The 26,989-nt window shown below is 42.9% G+C and overlaps 1 protein-coding gene across 8 annotated transcripts in view; it reads left to right on the forward strand.

Annotated features, from left to right (window-relative positions):
* STIM1 (stromal interaction molecule 1) overlaps positions 1-26,989 on the forward strand; it is a gene marked incomplete at both ends in the record, with an annotated part of 189,758 nt that overhangs the window by 94,949 nt on the left and 67,820 nt on the right. For 7 of the 8 annotated variants that reach the window (XM_079708330.1, XM_079708327.1, XM_079708329.1 and 4 more), the window contains one exon: positions 15,233-15,363. The exons of the other annotated variant lie outside the window; for it this stretch is intronic. In XM_079708330.1, the coding sequence (XP_079564456.1) occupies positions 15,233-15,363 (131 nt within the window). The remainder of the gene's footprint in view (positions 1-15,232; positions 15,364-26,989) is intronic. 8 annotated transcript variants of the gene reach the window in all.

Genomic DNA, 26,989 nt, shown 5'->3' on the forward strand with positions numbered 1-26,989 from the left:
TGGCTATTACACATAAAACTTCTATGAACATTTGTGTACAGGTTTTTATGGGAACCTGAAAAGGATTTTATTCAGGACCATGGTCTAGTCAGATTTGAATTTTAGAAAAATTATACTGACTGCTTTGGTAGAGGATGAGTTTAAGAGAGACTAGAGCAGAGACTGGGAGATCAGTGAGGAAGCTATTGTAGTAACCCAGGCAAGAGACACTGAGACCTGAACTCAGTTCTCTGTGAGCTGGAATGTGCTTTGCCAGAGAGGCCTTTCCTCAGAAATCGTATCAGGCTTGTGCAGATGAGGGAGCAGGGTCAGGGAGCCTGGGCTGTAAGGAGGCTCAGGCATACTTCATTCCTAATAGTCTGTCCCTCTTCAGGGGAATTGCTCTGCTACCGTAGCTGAGAACTGCATCGGGTAAGGAAGGGCTGTGAACCTAGTTCTTAGAATGATCATCCTGACTGCCAGGTTTTTCAGTAGGTGTTCTTGGTTATCTTCTCTCAAGAAAATAAGGGGGCCCAGTTAGCTTCCTTGTATTGTTTGAGTGGAGGCTTATATGGGGCAGAAAGATGGTGAGAAGTTCTCTCCTAGTCTTGATCTCTTTTGGAGCCTAGGAATGTGTTCTCTAGTAAGCCAGCCAGCAGTGGGCCTGGGAGGTTTGAGGACGAACCTCTTGTTGCTACGGAAACTGTAATCCACATTGTTTTTACCCCATGCAGTGGTGTGCCTGGCTCCTCAGTGTTTATATCTTCAAGGCCTTTATCACTGCACTCTTGGGGCTGCTGTGATAAGCACTGATTATTGGGAGCCAGCCCCACTTCTGAACCCAGAGGGTATAATCCTAGAGGGTCCACTAATAGGTTGGACATCTCCCCAGGGCACTGTGCAAAGTCCCTATCTGGGCTGGTCCTTGGATGGCCACCCCAGCACTGTTAGAAAACTCTTCCTAGCAGAAAGCTGTTTTGAGTTGTTTGTAATTATTTTTTTGGCCATCTCAGACCCTGACAAATACTGGCCAGGACACAGGAATGTTTGGGTCAGGCGCCAGATCAGAGAATTTGGGGTGGCTTCTGAATGACAGTGTGTTGAATTTCTCTGGGACGGTCACACTTCTTGGCACAGATGCCTTTAGAATGTAAAGCATGTAAAGACCTGTGGTGTGTGGGACCCCAGAGCTGAGAAAGTGAATCTTCCAAACCTGTCCGCACGTTTCAGTTGTCACTAGAACCAGGTACTGTGTTGCCCAGCCCAGGGCCAGACACAAGGGATACTAGAAAAATCAGACTCCTCCTGCTGTAGTTGGGAGCATCAGACTCACAGGTAAAGCAAAGAACAGAGAACTGACAAATGAACGACTGACTTTTTTTTTTTTTTTTTTTTGCGATACGCCGGCCTCTCACTGTTGTGGCCTCTCCCGTCGCGGAGCACAGCCTCCGGACGCGCAGGCTCAGCGGCCATGGCTCACAGGCCCAGCCACTCCGCGGCATGTGGGACCCTCCTGGACCGGGGCACAAACCCGCGTCCCCTGCATCAGCAGGCGGACTCTCAACCACTGCGCCACCAGGGAAGCCCACGACTGACATTTTTATAGGGGTTTACCATTTTTAAAGAACTTTACTGATTTTTCAGATAAGAAAATTAATCCTTAGGAGTAGTCAGGGTATAAGAAAGTCAGATTCAAAGACCTACATCTACCACTTATGCAATTCAGTATATATTTTAATAATTGGGGGGTAGGACTGGAGGGGATCCTGGAGGCCAGAAAAATGTGTCTTACTTCTCTTTGTACTGTCACTGCCTTTAGCTAGCTATTTCATCAAATAGCTGTTTCATAAATGAGTGTTAAAATGCCAGTATGTGAACACTGAACTTGGGTCAGACACTTCTAATTCAGTCAGAAAGGTTATAGGTTTAAAAGTGCAGGCAAATAGACTGTTAAGCAGATGGGTAAGAGTCCAAAGCCCTGCAGGAGACCCAGGAGTGGGCACCAGGAGTCAGGACAGCCAGAAGGCCCCTGCACCAGAAGCCCAAATTATTGAGGGCATGGCCTGCTTGGTGGGGACTAACTTTAAGGATTAGCCATCTTCTTCTGGAAGGAGGCTTCTTGTGAGATCAAAATTTGAAGAAAAGAATACTGAGAGGAGGAAGATGGTAGAAATGGGACACAAAGGGGTGACTGAGTGCCCCTCTAGTGTCTTTTTAACTTTGTTTCTAAGTCCTAGTGAAGAAGGGGCCTTTGGCTAGTGCTAGACACTGAAGAAGTTAAGGCAAAACCGGGAAGTTCTGTTTTACCCTGCTTGGGGAATGGCACAAGCTCAGTTAGGGCTTCTGTGTTTGCCCTTAATAGACAAAAAGAACCTAATGGAACTCATTCCCCACGACCCCTGTTTGTTGGCCTTGGAGAGTAAGAATTAGTAGTTCTAAGAAGCCCTGTTGCACAGGCTCATCTGGATCTCCCAACCATAGTCTTGCCACAAGACATGGCATAAGAAGATGGTGAGGCTTCTCACCAGTCAGAATGGCCATCATTAAAAAGACTACAAATAACAAATGCTGAAGAGGGTGTGGAGAAAAGGGAGCCCTCCTGCAGTGTTGTTGGGAATGTAAGTTGGTGCAGCCACTATGGAGAACAGTTTGGAGGGTCCTCAAAAAACTAAAAATAGAGCTACCATGTGATCCAGCAATCACACTCCTGGGCATATATCTAGAAAAAAACTATAATTCGAAAAGATACGTGCACCCCTATGTTCATAGCAGCACTATTCACAATAGCCAAGACATGGAAACAACCTAGATGTCCATTGACAGAGGAAAGGATAAAGAAGATGTGGTGTACATGTACAACGGAATACTACTCAGCCATAAAAAATGAAATAATGCCATTTGCAGCAACATGGATGGACCTAGAGGTTATCATACTAAGTGAAGTAAGTCAGAAAGAGAAAGACACATACCATATTATACCACTTATATGTGGAATATAAAATATGACACAAATGAACTTATCTATGAAACAGAAACAAACTCACAGATATAGAGAACAGACTTGTATGTGCCAAGGGGGAGGGAGGTGGGGGATGGATGGATTGGGAGTGTGGGGTTAGCAGATACAAACTATTATATCTAGAATGGATAAACAACAAGGTCCTACTGTAGAGCACAGGGAACTATATTCAATATCCTATGATAAACCGTAATGGAAAAGAATATGAAAAAATATTACATATATGTAAAACTGAATTACTTTGCTGCACAGTAGAAATCAACACAACATTGTAAATCAACCATACTTCAATAAAATAAATTTAAAAAAAGTTAGTGAGGCCTCTAATCTGGTTCTGACACTATTTTGCCAGCCCACCCACAGCAAAACAACCCCATTTCATGGCCTCAGTTTCCTTCTCTAGTTGTAAAGTGAGCAGTGGCCCTTAATGCCCTCCAAAGCTCCTCTAACTCTGCCACTTAGAGTTTGAGTATGATGAGGGATCCCACTATCCATTACTCCCATTCTATTCCAGGAGCTTTTGAAAGATTGGCAAAAAGAACCCTTTGACTTTGGCCTATTTGTTTATTTATTTATTTATTTAGGCTGCACCAAATCTTAGTTGCAGCATGTGGGATCTTTAGCTGTGGCCTTCAGACTTCTTAGTTACAGCATACGAACTCTTAGTTGTGGCATGCACGCGGGATCTAGTTCCCTGACCAGGGATCGAACCCGGGCCCCCTGCATTGGGAGCGTGGAGTCTTACCACTGGACCACCAGGGAAGTTCTGACTTTGGCTCTTTTAATAAATCAAACCATGTGAGATGCTGTACTCCTTGCTTTTGGGTTGCTGTGCTTAGGTAGCCTTCCCTTCTGCCCCCACTGCCTTCTACCTGTTGTTCAGACTGTGCTGTCTCCTGTTGCTCTGGTCTCTTGACCCTTTACCATATTCTACTTTGTGTCTTTGTAACTCATGTACTATGCTCATTCTAGTACTTTCTGTGAGCAAGGACTGTATTTGTTCATCTCTGAAATTGCTCCTTCATGCAACAGGTTCTTTTGGGCATTCATTTGTTTATTCAACAAATGTTTATTGAAGCCCACCTGTTGTGCTAGGGACTTTGCTAGAGTTTGGCTAGAAGCTAGGATTCAGCCATGAAGAAGATAACCATGATTCCTGCTGCTATGGAGCTTACAGTTTAGTGGAGAAGACAGATATTAAGCAAAGTATCACACAAATAATTACAATTGTGAAAAGTGTTATAAATGAAAAATATAGGGTACTTTGGAGAAAATATAATTTGGGGCTAAACTAGTTTGGGAAAGAAGATGAATCAAAGAAGATTCTTTGGAGAAAAAGTATTTAAGCTGAGACTAGCAGTATGAGTCAGAGTTTGCAGGTTAAGAAAGAGAAGAGCCTTTCATATAAAAGGAATTCTAGGTGGTTTTCAACCTGGGCTTCACATTAGCATCATCACCAGGTATAAGAGAGTATATGAAGCAACAGGACTGGTGCTTCATACTGGTGTTTACTGGTGGGAGTATAAAGTGATACAACTGCTTTGGAAAACAGTTTGGCAGTTACTTAAAAAGTTAAGCATACCCCTGTCATATAACCCAGCAGTTCCACCCCTAGTGGAACTCAAGGAATAAAAAACTCATTTTCACTCAAGAAAAATGAAAACATGTGTACACACAGACTTATACACTAACGTTCATAACCTTTATTTGTAACAGCTAGAAATTGGTTAATGGATAAACAAATTGTATATCCATTCAGTGGAATACTACTCAGCAATAAATTGGAGCAAACTACTGATTCATGTGACAGCATGGTTGAATCTCAAATCATGCTGAACAAAAGCAGCCAGACACAAAAGAGTACAGAGCTATGATTATATTTATTTGAAGTTCTAGAAGAGGCAAAACTAATTTCTAATGATAGAAATCAGATCAGTGGTTGTGAGGGGACGGGGATGAAGGTTGGCACTGAAGAGCCAAGTGGGAGCATTCTGAGACCATGGAAGTGTTCTAGATCTTAATCAGGGTGGTGGTCATATGAATGTGTATGTTTGTCAAATACATTGAACTGTACACTTAGAATGGGGGCATTTTATTGTGTGCAACTGTACCCTAAAAATATCCATGCTCCATTTTTTTTTTTTTCGGTACGTGGGCCTCTCCTGTTGCGGAGCACAGGCTCCGGATGTGCAGGCTCAGTGGCCATGGCTCACGGGCTCAGCCGCTTTGCGGCATGTGGGATCCTCCCGGACCGGGGCGCGAACCTGTGTCCCCTGCATCGGCAGGCGGACTCTCAACCACTGTGCCACCAGGGAAGCCCCATGCTTCATTTTAATAAATGTCGTAAAAAAAGGCAAAACTTATCTATGGTGATGAAAGTCAAAATAGTGGTTACCGCTGTGGGGTCGTGGTAGTAGTGATTGGAGAGAGGCAAGGGGAGGGAGTCTTCCTGGAGTGTTAGGAATGTTCTGTATCTGGATTTTGGTGAAAGTTACATGGATATATATATACATATATATATATTAATTGATCCTTATGTTTATTTATGTACTTTACTGTATGTGTGTTATTTCTCAATTAAAGAAAAAACAAAAAAAAAACCCCAAAACCCAAACCCATACCTAGGTCTCACCCACAGAGATACTGGGGCCTGCGTGTCAGCAGTTTAAGAGCTCCTTAGGTGATTCTAATATGCTGCCAGAGCCGAGAACCACTGTGCTGTGTGGAAAGGAGGGAAGAAACTTGGCACATCAAAGAAGGGTCACACGAAGCAGGAGGAGTTGCTGGACATGAGACCAGAAAGGTGGCAGGTGGCAGATCGTTCTGGGCCTGGCAGGCCACAGTAGGGACTTTAAACTTTTTTTTTAAATAAATTTATTTATTTTATTTATTTATGTTTGGCTGCGTTGGGTCTTCGTTGCTGCACACGGGCTTTCTCTAGTTGCGGCAAGCAGGGGCTACTCTTCGTTGTGGTGTGCGGGCTTCTCATTGCGGTGGCTTCTCTTGTTGCAGAGCACGGTCTCTAGGCACGTGGGCTTCAGTAGTTGTGGCTCGCAGACTCTAGAGCTCAGGCTCAGTAGTTGTGGCGCACGGGCTTAGTTGCTCGGAGGCATGTGGGATCTTCCCGTACCAGGGCTTGAACCCGTGTCCCCTGTGTTGGCAGGCAGATTCTTAACCACTGTGTCACCAGGGAAGTCCTGAACTTTATCTTGAGAATAATGAGAAACTTTTGAAGGGTTTTAGGGAGGGAGAGGCCTTGGACAGATATGCAGGTGGTATGCACCAGCACTCCTGCTGATTGCTCATTAAGTATTTAGAATCTCTCTGCTGAGAGTGACATGCTGTGTGGAGAATGAGATCTGGAATAGTTAAGAGTCTTGAACTAGGACTGGTGATTGATTAAATGTGGGGAGTGAGGGAGAGTGAGATGTCAAGGTTTCTGACACAAACAACTGGTGAAGTAGGAAGTTTGGGGGAAAGGGAATGAGTTTAGATTTAGACATTATGAGTTGAGGTGCCTGTTACACATCCACATGGTGATGTTTAGTAGGTAGTTGGAGTCTGTGGGTTTCTGTAGGCCAAAAGTGAAACTTGAACCAGAAACATCATTTTGTTTTTTGGGAGTTGGTAATAGCTAATAATTTCTTTAAATGGTAGTTGAAGCTATGAGGAGAGGTAAGATTACTTAGGAGAGAGTGTAGTATGAGAACAGAGCCTAGGACTGAGCCCGAATTCTTTGAAAGTCCAACATTTAAAAGTCAGGTAGAGGGGCTTCCCTAGTGGCGCAGTGGTTAAGAATCTGCCTGCCAATGCAGGGGACACGGGTTCGAGCCCTGGTCTGGGAAGATCCCACATGCCATGGAGCAACTAAGCCCGTGAGCCACAACTACTGAGCCTGCGAGCCACAACTATGGAAGCCCCCATGCCTAGAGCCTGTGTTCTGCAACAAGAGAAGCCACCGCAATGAGAAGCCCGCGCGCCACAATGAAGAGTAGCCCCCACTCACCGCAACTAGAGAAAGCCTGTGCACAGCAATGAAGACCCAACACAGCCAAAAATAAAAATAAATAAAATAAATAAATTTATTAAAAAAAAAGTCAGGTAGAGAGGAGAAGTCTGCTCTGCACATTAGGGAAGACAAACATTTATTCATTCATTCAACAAATCTGTACTGAATACCTACTATGTACCAGGCACTATATGAGTCCCTGGAGATACTGCAGTAAACAAAAAAAGTCCCTGCTTGTGAACCTTACATCTATTGGAGGGAGACAGACAGTAAACAAATAAATGAACAAATATATCATGTGTGAGGTGGTAGTAGGTGCTATGAAAAAATGAAAAAGACATAGCTCTGCCCTCAGATACCCTCAGATAACTGCAGCTGTAAGCTGACTGTGGTAAGCCTACATGAGGTACAAAGTCAGAAATGCTGGAACTCAGAGGTATATCTCATGTTGCTTATTGGAGCTTTATACATAGTTGATGCTATGGATTATCTTTTTTCCACTGATGACTTTCTTTAATTATGCTTAATATAAGTTAAACAACTGTTAAAGAAGATGTGGTACATATATACAATGGAATATTACTCAGCCATAACAAGGGACGAAATTGGGTCATTTGTAGAGACGTGGATGGACCTAGAGACTGTCATACAGAGTGAAGTAAGTCAGAAAGAGAAAAACAAATATCGTATATTAATGCATATATGTGGAATCTAGAAAAATGGTACAGATGATCTTATTTGCAAAATAGAAATAGAGACACACATGTAGAGGACAAACGTATGTAAACCAAGGGGGGAAAGGAGCCAGGGTGAGATGAATTGGGAGATTGGGATTGACACATATACACTATTGATACTATGTATAAAATAGGTAACTAATGAGAACCTACTGCATAGCTCAGGGAACTCTACTCAGTGCTCTGTGGTGACCTAAATGGGAAGGAAATCCAAAAAAGAGGGGATATATATGTACGTATAGCAGATTCACTTTGCTGTACAGTGGAAACTAATACAACATTGTAAAGCAACTATATTTCAATAAAAATTAATTAAAAAAAGAGAAAATAAAAAAATAAAATAAACAGCTGTTACTGGAGTATTCAGATCTCAGGTTAGAGTGAGAATATAATTATCTCACATTTTAATCGACATATGTAATATTTTTAAAAGCAGGCTAATAAGAGTTGAACAAAATCTCTACCAATCACACACATATTACAGGGTATGCTTTTTTTTAAGACTTTATTTTTTAGAGCAGTTTTATGATTACAGCAGAATTGAGAGGCAGGTACAGAGATTTCCCATATAGCTCCTGCCTCCACATGTGCATAGCCAGCCCCGTTATCAACATTTCTTACCAGAATGGTGCTTCTTTTTTTTAACCAAGGATGAACTTACATCGACACGTCGTAATCACTCTTGCCTCCACATGTGCATAGCCAGCCCCGTTATCAACATTTCTCACCAGAATGGTGCTTCTTTTTTTTAACCAAGGATGAACTTACATCGACATGTCGTAATCACCCAAAGCCCATGGTTTACCTTAGGGTTCACTCTTGGTGCTCTATGGGTTATTTTTTATGTATTCTCCCTCTGAGGAGAAGTGAGCATGGTCAGAAGTCTTTTGGGTCAGTGCTGCTTGGGTAGCTGAAACCGGTGCCAGCTTTGTCCAGAAGGAAAGCGCTTCTCAGTTCCTGCCCCCAGCTGAGAAGAACTGGGCCTCTTCTTGGATATGAGGACATGATGTTCTAACAGGGGAAGGAACATCCCTCAGGTAGGCTGGATTTTACACAGCCCAGGAATCCTCTTTCCTCAAAGAGGACTCCTCTTTCCTCTGTGGCTAGGCCTGCTACGTGCTGTATTCCAGGGGGGACCTTTTCTTGCCAGGTCTAGGTCCCAAGCCAGTTCCCCTTCTCAGCCTTCACATTTTTGTCTAGAGGGTCCCCTGCCCTCCTCCCCAGCCCCATCCTCATTCTAGGTTCCAGGCTGTTTTATCTGTGGAACCTCATGGTCCTTGGTCAAATCTGAAAGTCTTCCTAGGGCTCATGCTCTCAGTCTTACAGTCTTTTGAGCCCTTTCTAAGGGTAAGGGTGGATTCTGATCCCATCAGAGTCACTGCAAAGCCTGCCAGTCCTGGCTGGGGGGTGGAGGGTGAAGGGGGAGAAATTATTTTCAGAGATGAGGCCCCTGTTGGTAAAATTCAGCCATTTCCATACAGATTCCCCTCAGGTTCCAGCCAAGCGCTGAGGAACAGTCTGACCAGTGCCCTTCTCTCCTCCTTCTCTCTACCTTCTTCCTTGACTGCTGTTTCTCTCATTTCTTTCCCTCTGGGCTTGTGTCTCACATCAGATAATCCATTGTCCAGCTCAACTGTAGTGGCTCTGCACGGTAGTGCTGGGAGAGGAGAGGCATTAGGTGGATGGTGGATATTGGTGGTGGGAATTGGTGGGTTGCACTCAAGAATTCTCTTGCCTTTTGGGGAGGTGGTTTTTTATGAATCCATTCATTCATGCATTCATTCATTCAGCCAGCACTTACTGATTTCATACTTGACAAGGTGGATATTAGTGATGGTGCCATACTGCGCCCTGGGGGATAGAGTGAGTCAAATTTAGTCCTTGCCCTTTTCTGGATGTGGCATGCAAACAACTCAGAGCATGAGAATTAATATAACAGGGTTATGTACAAAGTGCTTTGGAGCATAAAACAGTAAATGATTAGCTCTGCCTTGAGAAAGGAGAGGAGATTTGGACATGAGGGAAAAGCCTTTGTGGTTTTGTCTGCCAGTAGTTAACGAAGTGTGGTCTGCAGACCACTGGAGGTCACCAAGATCTTTGTGGGGATCCAGAAGGTCAAAGCCATTTAATAATAATATTAAGATGCTATTTGCTTTTTCCATCGTGTGTACATTTGCACTGTTGGTGCAGAAGAAATTAGCAGGTAAAACTGATGGCACCTTAACAGGAGTCAAAAGAGTGGCACAAAATTGTGCCAGTAATCATTGCATTCCACACCTCCATGCCCTCTCAGTTTTTTTAAGCTTTTAATAGAGAAGTAAAAATTTATTAATTTTATTAAATTGTATCCCATGAATACATGTCTCTTTAGTATTCTGTGTGATAAAACAGGAAGTATGCATAAAGCACTTTTGCTGCATGTAGAAGCCTGATGTTTATCTCAAGGAAATGCATTTGTGTGATTGAGTTGCAAGCTGAACTACCTCCTTTACTTGGGGAACACTAGTTTTACTTGAAAGAATAACTGACAAATTGCAGTTACTCAGACTTATGCTTTTGGCAGACATCTTCTTGAAAATGAATGAAGTGAGTCTGCTACTTTAAGGAAAACAACTGATAGTATTTGTTGCCAGTGATAAAATTCCAGCTTTTAATTGAAAATAAGAGTTTGGGAAAACTTGTATCTGCCACTGTGAGCTTGACAGCTTCTCCAGATTTACAGCTTTTCTGATGAAATCAGTGGTGATATTAATAATTGTGATTATTTTGATATTGTATAAATGAACTGTGTCAAATTTGGAAGCTCTGCGTAACTCATCGAATCACTAGTTTCCAAATGATTAGTGTATCATGTTTCAAAATCACCCATGGGTAGGGACTTACCTGGTGGTCCAGTGGTTAAGACTCCATGCTTCCACTGCAGGGGGCATGGGTTCAATCCCTTGTCAGGGAACTAAGATCTGATCCCGCATGCTGTGCGGCCAAAAAAAAAAAAAAAAAAAATCACCTATGGATAAAAGATCCATTCAAAGTGCAAGATAGACCAATGGATTTTATTGTAATAGAGTACAAAAAGTTCATCTGTATAGTTTCAGATTTCACTTTGTAACTAACCTTTAATAAACTTACTACTTGTTGAGTTTTGGTGAAGTATCAGAGAAGAATGACCACAATTATCTGAAAGGTTATTAAAATACTCCTGCATTTTCCAACTGCATATCTATGTTTTGATCTTCAATCAAAACAACACCTTGAATGTGAAAACAGATATAATAAGGCTGTAACAGCTATTTTCTATCAAGTCAGACATTAAAAAGATTTACAAAAATGTGTAACAATACCACTCTCCTCATGAATTTTTTTGCAGAAAACAATTATTTTTCATAAAAACATGTTTATATTAATGTATATGAGATTTTATTGTTTTAAAATGAATTAATTACTAAATATTAGAATTTATGTTGTAATTTCTAATATAGTAAATATCAAACAGTTTTGGGATTTTCAATTTTTTTTTTGTTTTGCGGTACGTGGGCCTCTCACTGTTGTGGCCTCTCCCTTTGCAGAGCACAGGCTCCGGACGTGCAGGCCCAGCGGCCATGGCTCACGGGCCCAGCCTCTCCGTGGCATGTGGGATCTTCCCGGACCGGGGCACGAACCTGTGTCCCCTGTATCGGCAGGCGGACGCTCAACCACTGCGCCACCAGGGAAGCCCAAGGGATTTTCAATTTTTAAGTGTAAAAAGGAGTCCTGAGACCAAAAAAATTAAAACTTGGTCCTATGCTATTCTCTCTACCTAAAATTCTCTTTTCTGCCTATAGAAATCCCATACATAATTGTAGAGCTGATATTTAGTTATTCATTCAAAAAACATTTACTGAGCATCTACCAAGAACCTGGTCTTTTCTTGCTGCTGGGTACATAGTCCCAAGCTCTTATGGGGAAGACAAATTAAATAGACTTCTACAACACAGTATGATAAATGTTACCAGTGATAGACATATAAATGCTGTGGGAAGACAGGCTATTGTCAGAGTTGCTTGCCAGCTCACCTAGAACATTTGTCTGAGCAATGTGATTGGACTGTACCGCCTGTGTTTGATTCTTTATGGTCTTAGAGGGAAAGTGGCTGAAGTTAGCAAAAGATTGGAACTGTTCACTTGCTGCTCTGGGAGGAAAAAGGGAGACTACAAATGTATTAAATGTCAGCTGCATGCAGGCCCTATGCTAGGTGTTTTAACAAATGTGGTCTTGCTTAACTCTCACAAAAACCCTATGCAGCAGAGTTAATTATCCTTATTTTGCAAATGAGATATTGGAGGCTCAGAGAAGTTAAACAACTTGTCCAATATCGTATGGTTGTAACTGATGAAGCTGGGATTTTGACACATGTGTTCTGACTCCAAGTGCAGGGCTCTTTCATTGCAGTAATAATGTGTTGCTAAAATGGGTGGATCTTTTAAGGTAATTTCCGGATGGGTCTGGGAAACCTTGACAGATTGGAATGTATTAAGAGAAGGTAGAAAAGGTCTCAGGAAGGAGAGAGAGACAGCCTAGAAAATGCTTCATTGAAGGAATTATTTGTGAATTTTGGCTAACATGATTTTTCTGGACAGGATTCTATGGCCATGTGGGACATCAAGATTTTGTACTCCCTTATCCTCAATCCCTTTAATCCTTCTCTATGCCAGATGATGCCAGCAGCAAAGATCACCTATCTGTCTGATCAGGTTACAAACTAGAGCCTGATGCTTGAAGCCCAAATTTCTTGGACCTGCTGTAGGCCAATTGTGTCCAGTCTGGAGACCCCAGTCCCTAGAGCTTGGTAAACTATTCCCATTATTTTTTAAAAGCCTAATAGAAGTACTTTACTTAGGTTCATCCTGTGGGTGAATACCTGCTAATGAAAAGATTAGGTTTCTTTGTTTTGGGTCAGAAATCTGTCGATCTGATGTGCTTCAGGTGTGCTACCTATGGAGCTCTAGAAAAGGGGTCAGCAAAGTATGGTCCAAGGGCCAAATCCAACCCACCACCTGTTTTTGTAAATAAAATTTTGTTGGAACACAGCTAAGTTCTCTCACTCATGTTTTGTCTGTGGCTGTTTTTGTGCTCAATGACATAGTTAAGTAGCTGCAACAGAGACGATATGGCCCATAAATCCTGAATGTTTACTGTCTGGCTTTTTACAGAAGTTGCTGACCCCTAGCATAACCTCAATTCTTTCTATTATGGCACTTAGCACATAGTGTTTTAATTGCTTATCTCCCCCACTTTTATAATTGAGCTCCTTGAGAGCAAAGATGAGGTCTGATTCATCTCTTTATACCCTGTGCTGATTATAGACCCTGATATATGAAGAGTACTCAATAAATGTTGTTTAAATGGGCATATCATATGCTGATCAAAAAGCTCTTATAGGCAATTATATGTGCCTTTGAGTAATACAGAAACAGGAATAAGGGAAGGAAAGTGTTATGTTGGTTATGCTGATCTCAGTGCTGTGTGCTTCATCTATGAACTAGTCATTACTTACTGCAATTTTTTGGGGATAGGTAATTTGTGGATAGGAGTCCATGAATGAAGCAATCATGCCAAGAGCTCTCGTTGGTGAGGAAACTGAGAAACAATGCCTTAATTTTTGGCTATTTTCTACTCTTTTCCTCAATACCCACCACCCCTTTACCCCACCCTCCATTTTCCACTCCACCTTGCCAGGACAAAGGTAGAGGAACATAAGGGTCCATGGAGGTACTTATTTCTTTTGTATGCATACTATTTATCTACATTTTTCTTTTATAAAGCCATTTCTTCAGTCTGCTTCCTACCAGCATTACGGTCCGTGGCTTCCAGAAGATGAAACTAAAGCTGTCTGGTTACCTTGGCATAAAGGCAGTCAGGTGAAGTGCTGGCCTGCGAGTCAGCAGACCTGGGCTCTTTTTTTTTTTTTTTTTTTTCTGTGGTACGGGGGCCTCTCACTGTTGTGGCCTCTCCCGTTGCGGAGCACAGGCTCCAGACGCACAGGCTCAGCGGCCATGGCTCACGGGCCCAGCCGCTCCGCAGCATGTGGGATCTTCCTGGACCGGGACACAAACCCATGTCCCTTGCATTGGCAGGCGGACTCTCAACCACTGCGCCACCAGGGAAGCCCCCAGACCTGGGCTCTTGCTGTGCCTCTTCAGCGGCCTTTGACTTTGGGCACATCCGTTAACATCTGTGAGCTTCAGTATCCAACATTATTTTTATTGAGTCACATCTGGGACTTAAAAAATTTAATATTTATACCCCTCCTCATTTTGAAAAGGATTTGAGCAAATAGCAAGCGATAGAGAGGGGACCTGTCCAATCCTGTCTCTGTTTCTCACCAGCAGACAAGTAAATGATTAGATGGATTAGAGTGTTTCCGGTCTCTGATCAGGGCCTTCTAGAAGGCTTCACAGCCACAGCTTCTTCACCCTGTCCTTGCTTTCTCTTCTGTGACTGCTTCCGTTATCTGGGAGGTCACGGTTTTTCTTCTGTCTTCTTTGGGGGTGATCTGAAGAGTATTTTGCCTAGAAAGATCAAGGTCTAAAGGCAAGAGGAATTTTATACTCTAGGAATTGGAAGAAATACCAGAAACTTTAGTTAAAATGTCTATTTCAAATAGTGAACTTGAAGCCTGAAGAAGGGAAGTGACCTCCTTAGAGCCACATGGTAGAGCTATGACTAGATTCCAGGCTCTTTCTGCTATGTGCCTTGATCAGGCTAGGTGTTTTCCTGGTTCATAAGAGAGGATTAGGTGTCATGAAAGAGACTGGGTGGGCTAGGCTCTTGTGCTGGTTTTGTTGCTGTATGACTGTATGGTGGTGGGTGGAGGAAGTTTCACTCCAGACCTCCATGCTGTTGTGTCAGATGTGCTCAGGACCTTAGATGTCTAACAGATACTTGCTGAATGTAGCTGTCCTGGAGAAGGCATAAGATGTGAAGGGTTTCCTCAGTTAGCCCGTGGCTGGCATTATATGTACAGGCAGTGACAAAGTGAACAAAAAGGAAAACTATGTAGTACTCTGGCCTTGGAACAAATGGCCTGTTTTCCTATTTCTAGAAAGATTGTATTAATTCACATTTATTTATTGACTAAAAACGATGTTTCATTTGAATATGTATTGCTTTGATTACTAGTGAGACCTTTTCCTGTGTTCATCAGCTATTTGTATTTTCTCTCACTTGTATTTTTTTTCCTTGTGAGTTATTTATTCATGTTCTTTGTGTAGATCCCAGTGTATTCCTAGTCCTATGCTTGACTTCCCTGCCAAGGAACTATTCGGATAATAAAGCATTGACCCTAAATAGGGAAGGCAGTTAATATGAAATACTTTTATCACTGTACAAATAGTCTGTTAAGTGGCTGTGTGAGGAGTCAGGTGCTAGAAGCCAGGGACTGTGAGACAGGTAGGTAATAGAGCTGGGTGGCCGCCCCCAGTAATGTTGTCTCTTGCTTTTCCTGTACAGAGTTTTGCCGGATTGACAAGCCCCTGTGCCACAGTGAGGATGAGAAGCTCAGCTTTGATGCAGTCCGCAGCATCCACAAGCTGATGGATGATGATGCCAATGGTGACGTGGATGTGGAAGAAAGTGATGAGGTGAGCTCCCTCACCCTGTGTGGCTCTCTTCTCTTCCTGTGTGAACAGTCCCTGAAGCTGTCTAGACAGGCTGTTCCCTGAGGAGTGGTGTTCTTGATATTGGCTTGTCCTCTAGGAATGCATCCCTATCAGGGAAGGTGATTCTCAGCAGAGCAGCCTCTAGGAGCCGGCCTGCCAGAGTGCAGGCCTTACATCTGTGCCTGTGCCTGGACTGGCTCCTGTTTGCATACCGGCTAGAAGCACAACACCGACCGAGCTGTGCTGTTTGAGAGGAGAGGGAGCCCTGAGGCTCGTCTGTACAGTTTCCCTGAATCCTTACTGTAATCCTGCTGTAGATGGAGGGCATCCATCTGGCCTTACTCTGTGCTCAGCCCTGTGCTGGCATGTGGAAGAGAAGGCAAGACAGTCAGATCTTGCCCTTTGGAAGCGTATACTCTATTTGTGAGGAAGAAACAAAGGTTCCTAGAAAGATCATTCTGAATTCCAGGCTGCAGTTGCTGGGAGCCAGTTGAGTGGTCCAGATAGTAAGAGCGAGAGGAATCTCTAGGTGGAAAAAGCTCTGTTATTGTTTCACCGTTTGGCATGACTGCAGCTCCAATTTCACAGAGCCCAGAGCACAAAGTCATCATGTGTGAAAAGATTGAAAAGTTTCAGTTGTTTTCAAGCTCCACCTGAGCCAGCAATGGGGTGAAGCTGGCAAGTTATGCCAGCTTTTAGTAGCAATATGGTGTATGTCATGAGGGAGGGGCTAATCTAGTCTCTCCTCCTCTGGTTAGCCCACCTTTAAGTTGTGAATTCAACTTTGGATTTCACGTTGCCAAAAACATTTGAAACAGTGAAAGAGAGGAGTGACGTGAATGATGAAGGGTATGGAAACTCTGAAGCGGACAGCATTCAATACAATTCAGTGTTTATAACTATCTATTATGTGTGCCAGGCACTGTTCTAGATGTGGGGATGTGGCAGCAAATACACATAATTACATAGAGATACATCTGTCCTCATATAATTTACAGTCTAGTGAAGAAACTTTAGCCTGGAAAAGAAAAGATTCAGATAATACAATTTCTATCTTCAAATGCAATAGAAGTAGAGGAATCAGACTTAAATGATGACGATGATAACAATGAAATCCTTACTCTGTGCCAGGCACAGTGTTAAGCTCTTTGCATAGTTACTTTTTTAACTTTGTTAATAGCCTTAGGAAGTTGGTATTACCTTCAAGGACTGGAACTTTGGAAAGGTTAAGCATTTTGTTCAAGGACACGCTGGGTAGGAGAACAGACCTGATTTCAAAGCCTATGCTGTTAAGTACTGCAGTATTGTTTCTCTTATGCTAAGGGCAGAACCAGGACCACCGTGGGGAAAGTAAAATATAGGCATATTCTTCTGGAATAAAGACTCACCTCACAGCGCTCTCTCGTCATAGAAGAAGCTTCCTTGGTTGGTAGTGAACTCCCTGTCACTGAAGATGGGAAAGTAGAACACAGCACTCCACTGATTGGTCAGCAGAGGGGATCCTTGTATCAGGTTGAACTAGATAATGTCTAAGGAACTTATAAGAGGAGAAAAATAGACTTCCTGGAGGAAACGTAGAATTGGGAGAGAGTGGAAGGGGTGGGGCAGCCTGAGCAGCAGGAAGCAGTGTGAGCAAAGATGTGGAGCTAGTAAGAAGCGTGGAGGGTAGGTTTGGTCACACAGAGTGACTGTGGGAGAAAACTGCAGGACAAAAGCCTGGCAAGGAAAGGGGACCCAGGCAACCAGGCTGAGATATGTATACTTGCTGAACCTGGCAGCTGTAGGTTCTTAAGCAAGGCCAACAGCCATGATGAAACTATCCGAACTTTTGGTCACATCTAGATGTGTCACTGACCCTCACAGGACCCACATTTTATTTGTCTGTGCTGGGAATAGAGCCATGTTCCTGATGGTGAGGGAGGCCTAGAGGTTTCCTGACCACAGGACTGGGAGATGCGTGGCACCACAGTCAAGAAGGTGATACGATCCAAGATCCACAAATTCCTGGATATCTTTGTCATCCGCTCCTCCTTCTTTTTTCACTTTCTGCTGAATTACTTCGTCAATGAAGGGAGGAAGAAAATGTTCTTTTTAGAGGAATGTACCACAACAAAAAGCTCATCAGCACAAACTGTTCTAAAATAACACAAAAGCTGTCACCCTGCTTTTCCCTGTGCCAGTGGTGAGCTGTTCTTTTTCAGTGTAGCTTCTGCCTGCCTTGGCTTCAGCTGCTCTCCCTACACTCTAGGCCTCTGGTGGGCAGAGGGGCCTGCCAGTCTGGGGTCTCATGATCATTCACAACCTACTTTCTCTTTGAAAGAGAAAGTCATGGTAGCAAAGTGTATGTGTTTAAGTCAGTCTCAACATATATGGAGTTCATGATCTAACTAGACCATTGGGTGGGCAGCTCAGAGCTTGGAATATTGGATTATGGATGCTGAGACACCAGAGATGAAACCCTGGTTGTGCTGGCCATCAAGGACCTGAGATTTTTATGTCCCACTTAAAAGAATTGCTGATTACCCAAGGACCCTAGTAGAAGTCTGCTGGGATACTCTATTAAGGCCTCATTTATTCAGCCTCATATCAGTAAGTTTTTCAGATAACTGAACTATAACCTCATTTCTAGATATTTAAAAATTTTAGCCATTTTCGAAGTAAGTTTTCCTTCTTACAGATTACTGTGAACAGATTGTTACTTTCTTTGGATTATTCAAAGCATGTCTTCAGGGCCTCTTGCACTGTTACCCCAGTGCTTACATTCCTGTATGCATTGTTGTGATTTCTTTTTATAGTTTTCTATCTCTTCTTTGATTCATTCTCATTTCTGATCTTTCTATCTCTGCTGTAAGCTATGAAATTAGACTTTTGGTAAACTGAGACTCAGCAGCCATTTTATAGAAAATATATAGTCATTTGTGTGTGGGGAAGCCAATTTGACTTCTCAAGTGTCATCTTTGCATGCTTTTGTCCTAGGTAGCAGAGGCTATGGATTGTGGGCCCTTCAGATGAGCAAGATGGCACTATTGGTGCTGGTGTCCTCCTTGCAAAGCTGACAGGGAGTTCTACCAGCCTGGCAGTGTGGGAATTCATGACCTGTGTTCTACTGAGACCTCTGGTGGGGATACTGCCTCTGGGCAAAGGATTTGCAGCAGTGGGATGGCACTTCAGCCTGTCCTGATAGTCTGAGGTGGGCAGACAAGAGCCTTCCTAAAACCACTGTGTCCTTGACTGGACCAGACAGTTTGAGAGCAGTTTTATTTTCTTCTGTGGAGCCTACGTGGAAAATAAAGGACATTTGTTCAGCCATTAAACAAATTCTTATTGAATACCTGTTATGTGTGAGGCACTGTTGTAGGGCTATAGATTCCATGATGAACAAAGCAGATAAGATCCCTGCTTTAACAGAGCTTGCATTCTAGTAATACGTATGTCATAGTTGATTAAGTGATAAGTAAACTTTGAAATTAGGCAGAACTGTGATCAGGTTATAGTAGTTTAGTGACTTCCCTTTGGTTTTCTTAGGGTAAAATGGTGGTTAATGATTCCTACTCTTGCAGCGTTGCTATCAGGATTAAGTGAGAAAAGTGCTGTTAAAAGTTCCCAGTCCAAATAAAGAACTCTCAAAACTCATCAATAGAAAACAAGCAACTCAATAAAAAATGAGACAAGATTTGAGCAGACACTTCTTCAGAGAAGATATATGCATGGCAAATAAGCATATGAAAAAATGCTCAATATCATTAGCTAGTAGGGACGTACAAATTAAAACCACATTGAGGGACTTCCTTGGTGGTCCAGTGAGTAAGACTCTGTGCTCCCAATGCAGGGGGCCTGGGTTCGATCCTTGGCTGGGGAACTAGATCCCTCATGCATGCCTCAACTAAAAGTTTGCATGCCACAACTAAAGATCCCGCATGCCGCAACTAAGACCTGGTGCAGCCAAAAAAAAAACCCCACAATGAGATATCACTATTTTTGGATGGGTAAAATTAAAAAGTAGTCAAAACCAAATACCATGTGAGGAGGAAGAGCCACTAGAACTCTTACAGAGTTTCTTATAAAGCTGAACACAATTTAATACATATCTCAGCAGTTCTACTTCTAGGTATTTACCCCTATAGATAAAAGAAAATTTATATTTGTATTAAAACCTGTACACAAATGTTTATAGCAGCTTTACTCATTATCACCAAAAACTGGACACAAATCAGATGTCCTTCAGTGTGTGAGTGGATAAAACAAACTATGGAAAACTACTCAGCAATAAGAGGAATGAGCTACTGATGTGCACGGCATAGATGAATCTCAAAGGCGTTACTCTGAGTGAAGGAAACCATCTCAGATAGTTACATACTATATGATAACATCTAATGACATTCTAAGAAAGGTAAATCTATAGGGATGGAGGCCAGATCAGTGGTTACCAAGGGTTGGGGGGTGTGAGGAGGGTTTGATTACAAAGGGACAGCATGAGGGAGTGTTTTTTGGTAATGGAACTGTCTCATGTCTGGATTGTGGAGCAGTTATAAGAATCTACATAGGTACTAAAACTCATAGGACCATATTCCCCCTGTGCCCTCCACCACAGTTAATTTCATCATATGTTAATTAAGAAAAATGTTCCCAGAATAGCATTGACACACAATTCAGGCTCAGTGAATGCTACTTATTGCCACCTTTCTGTTTCCTCTATATTTCCAGGAAAGCTACCTACATCTGACGATTGTATATCTATTTTTAAATTAATTTATTTATTTTTGGCTGCACTGGGTCTTCATTGCTGCACGCGGGCTTCCTCTAGTTGTGGCGAGCAGGGGCTACTCTTCGTTGTGGTGCGCGGGCTTCTCATTGTGGTGGCTTCTCTTGTTGCGGAGCACAGGCTCTAGGCACACAGGCTTCAGTGTTGTGGCTCATGGGCTCTCGAGTGCAGGCTCAGTAGTTGTGGCATATGGACTTAACTGCTCCGTGGCATGTGGGATCTTCCTGGACCAGGGCTCGAACCTGTGTACCGTACGCTGGCAGGCAGATTCTTAACCACTGCGCCACCAGGGAAGTCCCTGACAATTGTATTTTAATGTTCGTGTGTGGAATGACTGACCAATATCACTGTAGCAAGCATGTTGTCAGGCTGAGATGGGAGGCTTATGCAAGGGTGTGATCACACATTTTGCGGGGTGGAGATGGGTACGTTAGTATGAGCCTGGGAAGCTTCAAAATATACTTAACCTTCAGTTAGTGTCTGTGGTGTCTGGTGTAGAATAGCACAGGGTTAAAAGCTTGTGCTGCAGAGTCACACAGACCCAGGTTTAAACCTGGCTCTCCCTTTACCAGCTGTGGAAACTTTGAGAAGCTACTTAATCTCTTTAAGCCTCAGTTTCCTTATTAGAAGTGGAGTGATACCCATTTACCATTGCAACAAAAAGAATAAAATACCTAGGAATAAACCTACCTAAGGAGACAAAAGACCTATATGCAGAAAACTGTAAGACACTGATGAAAGAAATTAAAGATGATACAAACAGATAGAGAGCGATACCATGTTCTTGGATTGGAAGAATCAACATTGTGAAAATGACTATACTACCCAAAGCAATCTACAGATTCAATGCAATCCCTATCAAACTACCACTGGCATTTTTCGCAGAACTAGAACAAAAAATTTCACAATTTGTATGGAAACACAAAAGACCCCGAATAGCCAAAGCAATCTTGAGAAAGAGAAATGGGACTGGAGGAATCAGACTATAGTACATACTTCTATATGTACTATACTTCAGACTATAGTACAAAGCTACAGTCATCAAGATAGCATGGTACTGGCACAAAAACAGAAACATAGATCAATGGAACAGGATAGAAAGTCCAGAGATAAACCCACACACATATGGTCAACTTATTTTTGATAAAGGAGGCAAGAATATACAGTGGAGAAAAGACAGCCTCTTCAGTAAGAGGTGCTGGGAAAACTGGACAGCTACATGTAAAAGAATGAAATTAGAACACTCCCTAACACCATGCACAAAAATAAACTCAAAATGGATTAAAGACCTAAATGTAAGGCCAGACACTATAAAACTCTTAGAGGAAAACATAGGCAGAACATTCTATGACATAAATCACAGCAAGATCCGTTTTGACCCACCTCCTAGAAAAATGGAAATAAAAACAAAAATAAATAAATGGGACCTAATGAAACTTAAAATCTTTTGCACAGCAAAGGAAACCATAAACAAGATGAAAAGACAACCCTCAGAATGGGAGAAAATATTTGTAAACGAAGCAACTGACAAAGGATTAATCTCCAAAATATACAAGCAGCTCATGCAGCTTAATGTCAAAAAAACAAACAACCCAATCCAAAAATGGGCAGAAGACCGAGATAGATATTTCTCCAAAGAAGATATACAGATTGCCAACAAACACATGAAAGGATGCTCAACATCACTAATCATTAGAGAAATGCAAATCAAAACTACAATGAGGTATCACCTCACACCAGTCAGAATGGCCATCATCAAAAAATCTACAAACACTAAATGCTGGAGAGGGTGTGGAGAAAAGGGAACCTCTCTTGCACTGTTGGTGGGAATGTAAATTGATACAGCCACTATGGAGAACAGTATGGAGGTTCCTTAAAAAACTAAAAATAGAACTACCATACGACCCAGCATTCCCACTACTGGGCATATACCCTGAGAAAACCATAGTTCAAAAAGAGTCATGTACCACAATGTTCATTGCAGCACTATTTACAATAGCCAGGACATGCAACCAACCTAAGTGTCCACTGACAGATGAATGGATAAGGAAGATGTGGCACGTATATACAATGGAATATTGCTCAGCCATAAAAAGAAATGAAATTGAGTTATTTGTAGTGAGGTGGATGGACCTAGAGTCTGTCATACAGAGTGAAGTAAGTCAGAAAGAGAGAAACAAATACCGTATGCTAACACATATATATGGAATCTAAAAAAAAAAAAAAACATGGTCCTGAAGAACCTAGGGGCAGGACAGGAATAAAGATGCAGGCATAGAGAATGGACTTGAGGACAGTGGGAGGGGGAAGGGTAAGCTGGGAAGAAGTGAGAGAGTGGCATTGACATATATACACTACCTAATGTAAAATAGATAGCTAGTGGGAAGCAGCCGCACAGCACAGGGAGGTCAGCTCGTGCTTTGTGTCCACCTAGAGGGGTGGGATAGGGAGGGTGGGAGGGAGACACAAGAGGGAGGAGATATGGGGATATATGTATATGTATAGCTGATTCACTTTGTTATACAGCAGAAACTAACACACCATTGTAAAGCAATTATACTCCAGTAAAGATGTTAAAAAAAAAAAAAGTGGAGTGATAATAGTAGGTACCTCATGAAGTTGTTGTGAAGATTAAATGAAATAATGCATATAAAGCACTTAGTACAATGCCTAGCATATAGAACAGGCTCAATAAAAGTTAGTTTTTGTTGTTATTATTATTGTTGTTCTCATCAGAAAATACCGACATTTTGATAGACATAGGCCTGTGTTCAAAACCTGGCTTTGCCACTTACTGGCTATGTGACATACAGGCAAGTAACTTCACCTCTCTGAGCCTCAATTATTCAGCTATTTGAGGAGGGTAACTCTTTGCAGGGTTGTTGTAAGAATTTAATGTATTCAAAGCCCCAAGCACAAGGGCTGGCACATGATAGGTTCTAAATTCATGTTTTTTCCTCCCTCAGCGTGATGGTACAGATAGTGAGGGCTGGCTTGTATCGCAAGAATTCCAAATCAGCTCTCTCATCATCCCAGGGCACCGCAGTGTTCACTCTGGGAGCCACCCCCAGCAGCTTGGCTGACACGGCTAGGGCCAGGACCCTGCAGGAGCTAGTTCTGTCTTCACCCGAGTAACTGATGTTAAGGGAAATGGCGCGTGATAGAGCAGGGTCACACGTTTCTAGGGGCCACAACTTCTCTGTTAGCTCACTCAGCCTCCTGCCTATGCCTTTATTTTAAAAAAGGTCTAGGTGAAAACTTCTGATTTTCCCCTACCCATCCGGAAGGCTAGAGGATTTTGAACAAGGCCATGCTGTAGTAGTGTCATCAGGTCTGCTTGACTTCAGCATGGTGAAAGTTGACTTGTTTTTTACCTTTTTAAAATTGTTCCACCAAGAAGCATGCTAGGTCCTGGGAGGCTGTGAGGGTTGAGGAAGGATGGACTCTGGCACCAGGTGGAATCAGGGCTGGGGAAACAACCCTAAGGGGTGCAGCCGGCAGTTCCACTTGCAATAGCCAGAGGGCCAGTAGGAATTGGGCTGGAGGGGCAGTATATAGGGCCCTAAGAGCTTCTCACACGTAGCCAGTGCTGTGGCCAGCATGGGTTAATTTGGACGAAGATAAGTAGCTGCATTATGCTCAGAAGTTATCATCATGACTAACAATGATTGTTATTCCCTCCTGAGGCTTGTGGCTTCATTTCTTTGTATCCAGATAGCTGTAGACACCCCCCAGTATTCCATTGCCTCTAGTTTCTCCTTCACCAGCACGTGTACATGCTGCCAGTGATCTTCCTAAGTTACATTTTAATTTATTTTTCTTATTCCATCTGACTTCCTGTGCCTGGCACGCCATCCCTTCAAATCTGGCCTTAGCCTTTTTTTTTTTTTTTTTTTTTTTTTTCCCTTTGGCTATGCTGTGCGGCCTGTGGGATCTTAGTTCCCTGGCCAGGGATTGAAGCCGGGCCATGGCAGTGAAAGTGCCAAGTCCTAACCACTGGACCACCAGGGAATTCCCTGGCCTTAGCCTGTAAGTCTCTCTAGACATACCTCCTACCACTCTGATCTGACTCTTGTCCTTCTTTGGGTCATAGTCATTCCATGTTTATTCCAGGTGCCTTTCTTTGCTCAGATAGTTCTCCTTTCTGGGAATTAACTTTTTATATCCCTCCCTCCAACCCCTGGCTCTGTCTGTATTGGTCTTAGGTGTCCTCTGGAATGCCCCAGCTTCACTTTTCATGAACCTTGCCTGGCTTTCTTCCCCCACTGATCTCTCTCATCTTAGTACTAACTCCTGTAGCACAGTCTACATCACTCGTTTAGCGCTTAGAATGTCTTGCTTTGTACCCCAATGATTTTGATTGTATTGTTGCCTATAAGTTTGTCTTTTTGCACTAATACTGGAATTGCTAAAGCACGACTCTGATCGTTAGTCCTACCTTTTAAAGGGAGTGTGGTGGAAAAGTAACATTCCTACCATGTAATAAGTCCTGTGCCAGCTGAGTATATATGCAGTTTCATTTACTTCTCAACCACTCTCTGAACTCGGTGTTATTAACTCTGTTTTAGAGATGATGAAACTGTAAGAGTGAATTACCTTCACTTACTAAACTAATCTAAACTCTGACCTGCCCGCCAGGGTTCCTGCAGTCTGACTTTAGCTCGCCTGACTAGTTCTTGTTGCCCTGCATTCCCTTACTCTATGCTGCAGCCATCTCAAACATGCTCTTAATATCTCATCACTGTGCCTTTGCTCCAGATAAACCCTCATCCTGGCATCGCTCTGCTTCCCATTTTTGCCTGTAAAAATTCTACTTGTCCTCCAAGGCCTAATCAGGGTTTCTCAGCCTCAGCACTGCTGACGTTTTGGGCCAGATTGTAGGATGTTTAGCACCATCCCTAGCCTTTCTACACTAGAGGCTAATAGCAGCCACCCCACGCCCCACACCACCCAAGTTGTGACAACCAAACTTTTTTTATTGCCACTTGTCAGTCGCCCTGGGCAATAGAATTGCTCCTGGTTGAGAACTACTGGCCCTAGATTAAATGTTGCCTCCAAGAAATCTTGTTTGTTCCCCTACAGTGGGAAGTAATCCTTCCTCTCCCATGCTCCAGAGTACTTGGCATGAAGCCCTCATCTGGCATATTGCTTTACTCCATATTATAATTAGTTGGGTGCATCCTTGTCTGTCCTACCAGACTGTGAGTGCCTCCCAGGAGCAGGAACCAGGTCTCATTCATCACTGCTTCTCCCACAGTGCTTGTTGCAGGGCCTTGCACACAAAGGTGATGAGTTACATCTTTTTGTATTTGAAAGCAAAGATCCTATCTTATCTCTGTGTGCTCCTTAAATTGTTTCACTAGGGCAGAGCAAGAGTATAGAGTTGGCTGGTCAATGGTATGGAGGACAGGGTGCTTTTGACTTGTGAGTTCCTGGCCAGGATAGCAGCTGAGTCAATGGTGGGCTGTTTCTAGAAGTTGCTAGGGTCTGGGCTCCAGACGTTTGTGTATGATGTGTGTGTCTGACCTCCTCTGTGACCGCTTCCCTATCCCTCTGCCCTGTGCTATGAATCATATACAGAATCTGGATGGAGGTAAAATCACTATAGTTAAAATATTAGGAAAGACAGAGAAAAACATACAAGAGGGGTGTTGAAGAAAGGAAAAGACGCTGCTAAGACGGCTGAAAGGCTGTGTGACTGAGCAAAGGCACGCACAGGCATTGGAGCAAGAAAGATGAGGGTTTTAGGTGTACAGTTAATAGTTGTATGACCTCGGGAAGTTTGTTAAACTCTGTGAGCTTCATTTCCTCACTGTCAAATGGGGACAGTAATCCTTACCTTGAAAGGTTATGGCACAGATGAAATGAACTTGTGCATAGAGAGTCCCCAGCCTGTGGCTTAGTTCCCGGTAGTAGTATTACTTACTACTTCTTCTACTCCTACCCGCCTGTAATGTGCTAGGCCTGTGCTGGGTGCTTCTACGTACAATCGCTCATGTCATCTTTACAAGAAACGTCTACTGTGGGGTACATAGTGATTTTTCCATATAACTGATAAGGAAACTGAGACTGAATTAGCTCACAGTTATCCATTTTTTTGGGTTACTGCAACTCACATCTGCCTCAGGCTGATGAAAATGTTTCAGACTTGTGGTGATTGTACACCTCTGTGATTATGCTAAAAACCCTTGAGCTGTACGCTAAGATGGTATGTGCATTATATCTCAATGAAGATGTTAAAAAAGTAAAAGTGTCACTACATTGGTTGGAGCAGTGATCACCTTCCACTTGCCTTTCTGTAGCCCAATCCATAAGAATCCCTAGTGCTCTGTAGAAAACACATTGAAAACCATGTTGACTTCTATCTCCATTTCCCCCACTCCTTACTTTGACAGATATGAAGAGATGCTTCTAAGTCTGAATTACCATGGTTTCTGGAAGCAGAGATCCCTGGTTAGCTAGCTGACAGCTACGTTCCCTCTGTTTCTGGGCAGGTGTAGATGGCTTTTGAGGACACCAGACTGAACAACCTTTGGGAGAATTTCTTTCTCCTCCCTCCTCCCTCCCCTCCTTCCTCCCTCCCCTCCTTCCTCCCTCCCTCCCTTCTTTCTCTTTTTTTATAGTTGTCACTTCTGGGGAAGCTAAGGGAGAGCCAGGTGGTAATTCTCTCTCACCCACACACCAGGGACCTGAATCCAACGGGAGATATCAAAGGCAGCTGGCTAATTAGCCCCAGTTTTATGTTTCCTGGGTTTGCCTTGTGCTCAGGGCCTTCCTCTGATATCTAGTACTGCTACCATGCTGGCCCCTCAGAAGCAGAGTTCTCCCCTTGGTCCCTGAGCATGG

The sequence above is a fragment of the Hyperoodon ampullatus genome (genome assembly GCF_949752795.1).
Source record: "Hyperoodon ampullatus genome assembly, chromosome: 7".
NCBI classification, from domain to species: Eukaryota; Metazoa; Chordata; class Mammalia; order Artiodactyla; family Ziphiidae; genus Hyperoodon; species Hyperoodon ampullatus.